We start from the raw sequence: 7,280 nt of genomic DNA, 5'->3' as shown, positions 1-7,280 counted from the left end.
CCCTCAAACGACGTTGGCTCTGTGATCTTAAGGGAAGTTGGCGGGTGAAGCTCAGTTTCCCGTATTTGCTCGGAGCTGAGTTTTTGAACAGCTGGCTGCAGTTTACCATGCCTCCTTTCCCCCTAATCTATCCTGGCTCAGGTAAACCGAGGCCAAGAACCCACTGCCTGCCCCGGGCTGCCTGCCTTGTCCTACGTGCACTGCTTCCCCCCCCCAAGGCTGAGTTGTGCAATGTCTCCTTTGACCTAGGCTGTGATGTAATGGGGCTCCTCCTTCATTTCCATCCTATTTCCTAAGCGGATCAGAGGCGGATAATGACGCACCGCATCACGTGAAGATGAACGCTGTTATAGATAGAATAGGAAATGCCCCCACAAGCACTTGCATGGAGTACCCAGGGTCCTCAGCTGGCTAGGCTGTTTTGGAAGGTTCTAGAAGCGCTAGAGGAGGCGTAAGAGGCAGCCTAAAAGACGCCGGGCCTGTGAATCAACTGTCAAGGCGTTGCATCTGTACCTTTGGATCTGAGCCCGTCTCTGCTGCAGTCACGTTACAACCACGGGGGCTCTGGGAAGACGGGGGTTGGTGGATAAGCACCCCCAGAGAGGCAATGCCAAGGAGACCAGGGGAAAGGCGCCGGGCACGCTCCAGGCCTCTAGAACCAGACACGGAGCTGATGGCCAAAACGGCCATTTCTAGGACGCGGGGCTGTTTTCACTCTGCGGCTCTTCTCACCCCTTACCCCCAATTCTCCCTACTTGACCTGAGGCCAACGGGTGGGGAAGTGGGTTTCCACATTTGGATCACGATTGGGGGAAGGGGAGCTGGAGAATTTCCGGAAGGTTCCGTGCAGGCAGGAGGGAGGGGGCAGCAGGTAAGTCAGTGGGCCAAGCCACGGTGCCACGTTGAGTTAGGAGAACAGACTCTATTCCCATCACTCCTGGGCTTCGAGTCTGGGATCTGAAAATTCGGTGGGGCCCAGCTAAGAAGAAGCGGGGTGCCGGGGTGGGGGGGGGGCCGGTGAAAGCTGCAGCTGGCCCCTTCCTAGAGCTCTGCTGCCTGAGCCCCGTGAGGCCGGCCTCCCCCTCCCCCTCCCCCTCCCCCTCCCCCTCCCTATGCTCCCCGCTGCTTAAGCCATCAGCTGAACTCAGCCTTTCCTTTTTTGTGTGTGTGCTGGTCCTGGGGCTTGAACTCAGGGCCTGGGCACTGTCCCTGAACTGCTTTTCGCTCAAGGCTAGCACTCTAGTACGTGAGCCACAGCGCCACTTCTGGCTTTTTCTGCGTACAGGGAACGGAGGAATCGAACCCAGGGCTTCATGCATGCTAGGCAAGCGCTCTACCACTAAGCCACCTTCCCAGCCCACGTCTCCGTTTTCAAATGCAGGACCTGAGAGCAACAGGCACAGAGGAGAGAAGGAGCGGAGCAACAAGGCGCTTTCCTAGTTCCTGTCATTTTACTGCATCCAGAAAACAATCTCGAGATGTAGGCATTATTGTCCCCTTTCACAAGAAAGGAAAGAACAAAGCTCAGAGAGGGGGAGTGACTTCCTTGGGGGGGGGGCATGCAGCAATTGTGTCATCACTGGCATCTGTTCCTAACTGTTCTTGTCCCCACAAGCACCCTGTGTGTGAGATGGAGACTGGGAGGACTATCAGAGGAACTGGCACAGGGTCCCCAGTGGAGGTGGGGTCTTGGGGAGCATTTCCCCCAGGCCAGGTAAGAGCCCCTAGCTACTCACCAGAGTGAGGGCGTTTTACATATTGTTTACTGTGGGGTGGGGTGGGGGGTACGTGTGTCTGTCTGTCCGGCTGTCTGTGTCCTGGGACCCCTTCTATCTAGACTCGGGTCAACATGTGCCTGCCCTCCACTGCCCTGCTGGAAGTACGAAGGGCGCAGGTGCCCCCTCCCTGCCGGCCCAGGTTCACCACCTTCCCCTCCCCCACAGCCATCCCGAAGTAGCCCCACGACTGCCCACCGAGAGGTCCCAGACGCGTCGCACTGGCCGTTGTGTCCACTGTCCCAGCAGGTGATCCCACCCCAGAGCCGAGGGTGGGGATGCCACACCTGTCCCCAGGAGCCTGTCCAGTCCTTGCAGGCTGGGGCCCCCCCTCCTCGGGGGAGGAATCAGCCTGCCTCGGCCTCCTATGCGAGACTCCGAGCCAGCGGTCCAGAGAACAGAGACCAAGTGAGAGCAATGAGTTGGGAAGGCAGGGAGCCCCCTCCACAGACCCCTGGGCCCCTGGCTGGTGGTGGGGGCGCCTAGCTCCCCCTTCTCCTTGCCCCCACCAGAGCCCCTTCCCCCAGCCAGGCCCAGCTCTGAGAGGCACTGGTTTCGATCCAGTCTTTATGATGCAGTATCCGAGCACACGCTGGCTGGACAGAGGGGTCTCGAACCGCTGCTGACCCTGTGGCTCCAGCCCTTCGTCCATGGGATGTCAGGTTTCTCCGGGGCTCGTGACCCCTGACCCTGAGTGCATTGGAAAGTTCAAAGGGAGTCAGGGAATGGGAGGCCACCGCAGCCCTGGCCCTGGCCGGGGGAGAGAGCAGCTCTAGCTGCGTTCCCTCCGCTCAGGCCGGCCGTGCTCTTCACTCTTCTGTTGACCCTCTGGGCCCGGGAGAGGCGCCGTCCACCCCGTGGCTACATGGTCTTCAACTAAACAGGCTTCCACAGGGGCTCTGGCGCTCGGCACGGCTGCATCCAGGGTCTGGGGCGATCGCTGCTCATCCTGTAGCCTACAAGAGACAGATGGGAGTGAAGAAGGGCTGTGCCCCCGCTCACGGGGCCCCCGCGGCCCAGGGGCCACCCCGCCCCTCTCTGGCTCACCCTTGCTCTTGCCCAGTGATCCCCTAAGAAAGCTGGCTGGGCCAGCTTCCTCCTCGCTGAGGGGTGTCGGTCCCCATCCCGGGGGGACCCAGTACTGTGAACCCAGAGCTCAGCCCTAGGAGCAAAGAAGGGGGCGCCACCTACTTCCCATGTGCCTCTTCCTCCAAAACCGATAGACCATGGCGAACATCACGGGCGCCGGGAGCAGGGTCAGGACCACCACCAGCACGGTGAGGTAAGGCTCCTGTGGCCTGCGGAGGTGACAGGGAGGCAGAGGGGTGAGCACGGGGCGCCCCATTCGGGCCACAGCTTCCCTGCCCACCTCCCCCATCGTGCCCCCCCAAGCCCACCCATCCACGAGGACCAACGCGCTACCACACTGCCATTTGTGATGGGCTGGGCCGAGCCTCGCTCCCACCCGCCCTGACTGCAGGCGAAGCGGCCCCCATCGCCGCTCCCCAGCAGGCCCTGCCCTGGGGCCCTTCCTCCCCCCTACGCCATCGCCGCTCACTGGCGCCCTCTACTGGCCACCCATGGCAGGTGCCCCCTTGCCAGAGATGACCAGGACTTGGTGTAGAACTTTCCTGACTCCCTTGCCTGACAGATCCAAGGCCGTCCCATGTCCGTGTTAGACGTCGTCAGTGTCAGGCTCTTCACAACCCCGCCCCGGCCCTCCGCCCCCCCATGCCTTCTTTTAGGGCCCTTCCAGTCTCCCACCTCCCATTCAGCAGAGTTCCTGGGGGAGAAAGGGAAGGTCCAGTGCCCCTGCTGCCCCTTGAGGCCCTCCGCCAGCCCCCCCCCCAGGGAAGGGTCCCCCTGAGATACCTGAGGGAGGGTAAGTGGTTGCGGCACGTGCCCGTGGCGGGGGAGCCACTGGGCTTGGTGGGCGTGGACGCTGGGCCGGCAGAGGAGGCTCTGGCATCGCCGGGGGACTCGGTGGTCCAGCGGGGCCCCGAGGGGGTGGCACTGTGGTCAGTCACAGAGGTCGGCCTGGCCGTCCCCGAGGCAGCGGGGGGCAGGGCGAGGAGGAGTCCAGGGGTGGAAGGGGCCTCGGGGCCGGAAGTGGACACTTGGCCCAATGTGACGAAGCCACGGTCCAGGACATCGGCCGGACGTGTCGGGAACAGGCCCCTCTCTGTCGTCAGGGCTGACGGAGCAGAGAAGAAGGAGGCTAGACGGAGTCGGGGTCTTGGTGGGTGCTGGCAGGGAGGGCCCCCGTTTCTGGAATGCAATGCTGAGCAAGTGCTACCCCCAGTATCTCATCATTGGTCTTTAGGGTCCAGAGAGGAGGACGTGGAGGGAATTCTCAAGGCCCCGTATTTCAGAGCCCATTGTAAAGGGGGGTGTGGGGTGTTGAGCTCCCAGGCCTCCAGGGCTTACAAAGGCACATCGGGATGGATGCTGCACCCCCCACCCGCCCCGGGCCAGCCACCCCACCTTCTACCACCCCCTCTGAGGCTCCGCACATCCAGCTTCCCTGCCCGGGCTGGCTTCAAACTGCAACTCTCAGATCACACACAGCCTCCTGCGTAGCTAGGATTCCTGTTCCTGTTGCTGGTCCACAGGATGGGGAGAACCGACCCCCCTCCCCATCCCAGCACCCCACAGGTCGGCTCACCCGGAGACACTTGCAGCATGAAGCCCGTCATAGGGTAGAGAGTCCCACTGGTGTTCCGCATGCACCAGTACCGGCCAGAGTCCTGGCGTCTGAGGTCCCCCATGGTGACGGTGACCACCTTGGCCCGGTCATCATCCTGCAGCCAGTAGTAGGGCCCCTGCACCCAGTTCCGGACAAAGTGGGACTCACACTTCCTCTTCCTGACCTTGCACCACACCTTGTCCTCCACGCGGTTCTTGCGGTGCTTATAGGAGCACTTCACAGACAGAGTGTCCCCTTCGTGGTGACGCACCGGTGTGTACAAGCTTTCCACAGAAGAGTAACCTGCGGGGGTGGGGGGGGGACAAACAAACGCAGAGGGCACTGACCTCCTGGCCTGGAGCCCCCATGGGAGGGGGAAACGGGGAGCCCCTCTGAGTCCGGGAGCCCAATGGGAGCCCGGAGGAAAGAGCCTCGCCACACTGACTTCCATAGGTCACCATCCTTTACTATGTCCTGAGTGAAAGCCCCGGGTCCTGCCTGCCACGAAGCCACGCCACGAAGTTCAGGGATTTCAGAATTGGGGAAGAGAAGAAAATGCAACATTTGAGGTGTAATTAGTTCCCAAACAGAGTTCACAGGAGCTGTCTTTTCCAGTCTTGCTGTGTGTGTGTGTGTGTATACGTACGTGTACACGCATGCGCTCCTGGCAATGGAACCCAGGGCCTCAAGCCTGCTAGGCAAGTGCTCTATCACTGAGCCGCACCCCTAGCCCCTAAGTATACTCACGTTTTACATAATAGCAAGCTGCCTTAGTTCATTCTAGAGGATTACGTTTGAAACATTCTAAGCGCACAAACCCACAGACTAAGCGAGCCCCAACACACATGCCAGCTCCCAAGGGGCCAAGGATTCAGTTCATTGATCATGGCTGGCCCTCTGTGCCTAGGAGTGAGATGGGGGTCTGTGAACCAGGCTTAAGAACCCGGCATGGGGGGGGCGGGGCAGGAGGACTGAGCATGCGCAGCCAGCCTGGGGTATCCATGGGGAGACTCCGGTTACCGCTGGGCCACAGTACAAACCAAGTATGGAAAGAGAGAGAAACAAAAACAAAAGCGGGGGGGAGGGGGGGGAGGACAGAGGAAGAGAGGGAGGAAGAGGGAGGGAGGGAGGGAAGGACCTAAAGGGGAGAGCACTATAGTCACACACCCACAACCCCAAACATTCAGTCCCAGTCGGCTGTGAGAAGATGCACGCGCCCTCCTTTTCTCCTCTCACACACGAAGCCGGCGGATCCCGCTCCGCTAGGGGACGGGCCATTCCAGGAGAGACACCCTGGGGTGGGGGTGGGGTGGGGTGGGGGTGCGGTCACTCACCTGCACCTTCTGCCCCACTCCCAGGCTGGGAGGAGTAACAGGAAGTGGTGAGTGGTTGCCTTGGCAACCAGGGAGGCAGCCATGGGAGAGGGCCCCCTTCCACGGGAGCCCCGGGAGCCCAAGGCCCTCAGGGATTGGTCCCTTGCAGGAGAGAGGGCAGGGACCGGAGGTGGCATCAGCATTCTGAGAAACACGGAGTTCAAAGCCTGCACACGTGACGACGCAAAGATGGAGGCCGAATCGGTGAGAACGCTTTCTGCCAGGGCCTCCTTCCTGGGCCAAGTGTGGAAGGCCACTTGGGTGAAGATCTGGAGTGGCCCCCCTTCTTAGAACCCTGAGGAAGCCTAGCTGATCAAAGGAGCGGATACAGAAGGTTCCAGAGCTTGGCCTAACTGGTGAGGCCTGGCTCCACACTGCCTAGTCCCAGATACTAGGATGAAACATTCTCGGGGGGGGTGTCTGCTAAGGACCCTACTACGCTGACTCCCCCCCTCCTCCCCAGCCACAGACCAACCGGGCAAGGAAAGGGGGGTGGGGGACAAGCAAAGAGACCAACTCCCTCCCCCGGGGCCCCTTTCTCTCCTCACCTGAAGTGACCTGCAACCACCACAGCAGCGTGAGAAGGAACGCGGGGGCCATGGCTCCATCCAGACGGGGTGTCACGGGCCCAGCGGGGGGCTGGGATACCTGGGGGACCCGAGAGGAGGGCTCAGGCGGAGGCAGGACATGCCACCTGGCTCGAGAAGGGCAGGCCCGTGGGCTTGAAAAGTGAAGTTGCCCATTTAGGGAAGTGTGGGAACCCGCGGCCGCCGGCAGACCGCAGCCCCCAGCCTATCGCGGACCGCCGGGCAGCCGTTTCCGCCCTCTTCCCCGGCTCGTCAGGCAGGTGTGGCTGCTCCACCCAGTCGGGGCCCGGGGAGGGGCCCCCACAGCTCACGGGGCTTGAGGCTCCCTGCCTGCCCTTCTCAATTCTGTCTAGGAAACTGGTCAGCTTCTGGGGGGCACCAGGAGATCCACCCAGAGGATTGGCGTGAAGCTTCCAGAACCTCGGCTACAAACTTGGCTGGAATCCACAGACCACCCCCGCCCATCCCCGCACCCCGGGACAAAGGTTCTTGGGCTAGCCTTGGACACTCCTTCACAAGGAAGGTCTGGGGAACTAACTTCCTTCCTTCTTCCCTCCTTCCTTCCTTCCTACATGCATGCATTCCTTCCAGAATGCCTCCTTCCTGACCCCCCCCTTCAAGCCTGACTGTTCACAGCTTCGCACGCCCATTCACCGCTGCAAAGAAGCTTCTAGAGCTCACGTGCATCTTATTTTTGTGATACAGGGAGTGGGGGAGGAGGAAGATGCAAATGATAAGACTTGGAGCATGAAGGTTAAGCTTGCGATGGGTCCCCATGTTCTCACTGCCGGGCTTGTGCCTCTGTCTCTCGCTCTGCTCACTTCCTCTCTGTCTCTGTCTCTGTCTCTCTTTCTCTTCT

General features: G+C 61.1%; 1 protein-coding gene across 1 annotated transcript; it reads right to left on the bottom strand.

Moving 5' to 3' along the window:
• Positions 1 to 2,416: 2,416 nt before the first annotated feature.
• Treml2 (triggering receptor expressed on myeloid cells like 2) lies at positions 2,417 to 6,469 on the bottom strand. The gene is made up of 5 exons (XM_048347796.1): positions 6,383 to 6,469; positions 4,441 to 4,764; positions 3,648 to 3,969; positions 2,967 to 3,073; positions 2,417 to 2,731 (listed from the first exon to the last, which is right to left on the bottom strand). The coding sequence occupies exons 1-5, from the start codon at positions 6,432 to 6,434 to the stop codon at positions 2,652 to 2,654; spliced, it is 885 nt and encodes a 294-aa protein (XP_048203753.1). The 5' UTR covers positions 6,435 to 6,469; the 3' UTR covers positions 2,417 to 2,651.
• Between the last annotated feature and the right edge of the window lie 811 nt (positions 6,470 to 7,280).

This window comes from Perognathus longimembris, chromosome 6 (assembly GCF_023159225.1).
Source record: "Perognathus longimembris pacificus isolate PPM17 chromosome 6, ASM2315922v1, whole genome shotgun sequence".
Lineage (NCBI taxonomy): Eukaryota > Metazoa > Chordata > Mammalia > Rodentia > Heteromyidae > Perognathus > Perognathus longimembris.
Note: the sequence above shows the minus strand (reverse complement) of the source record. Positions and strands in the feature narration are given on the sequence as shown.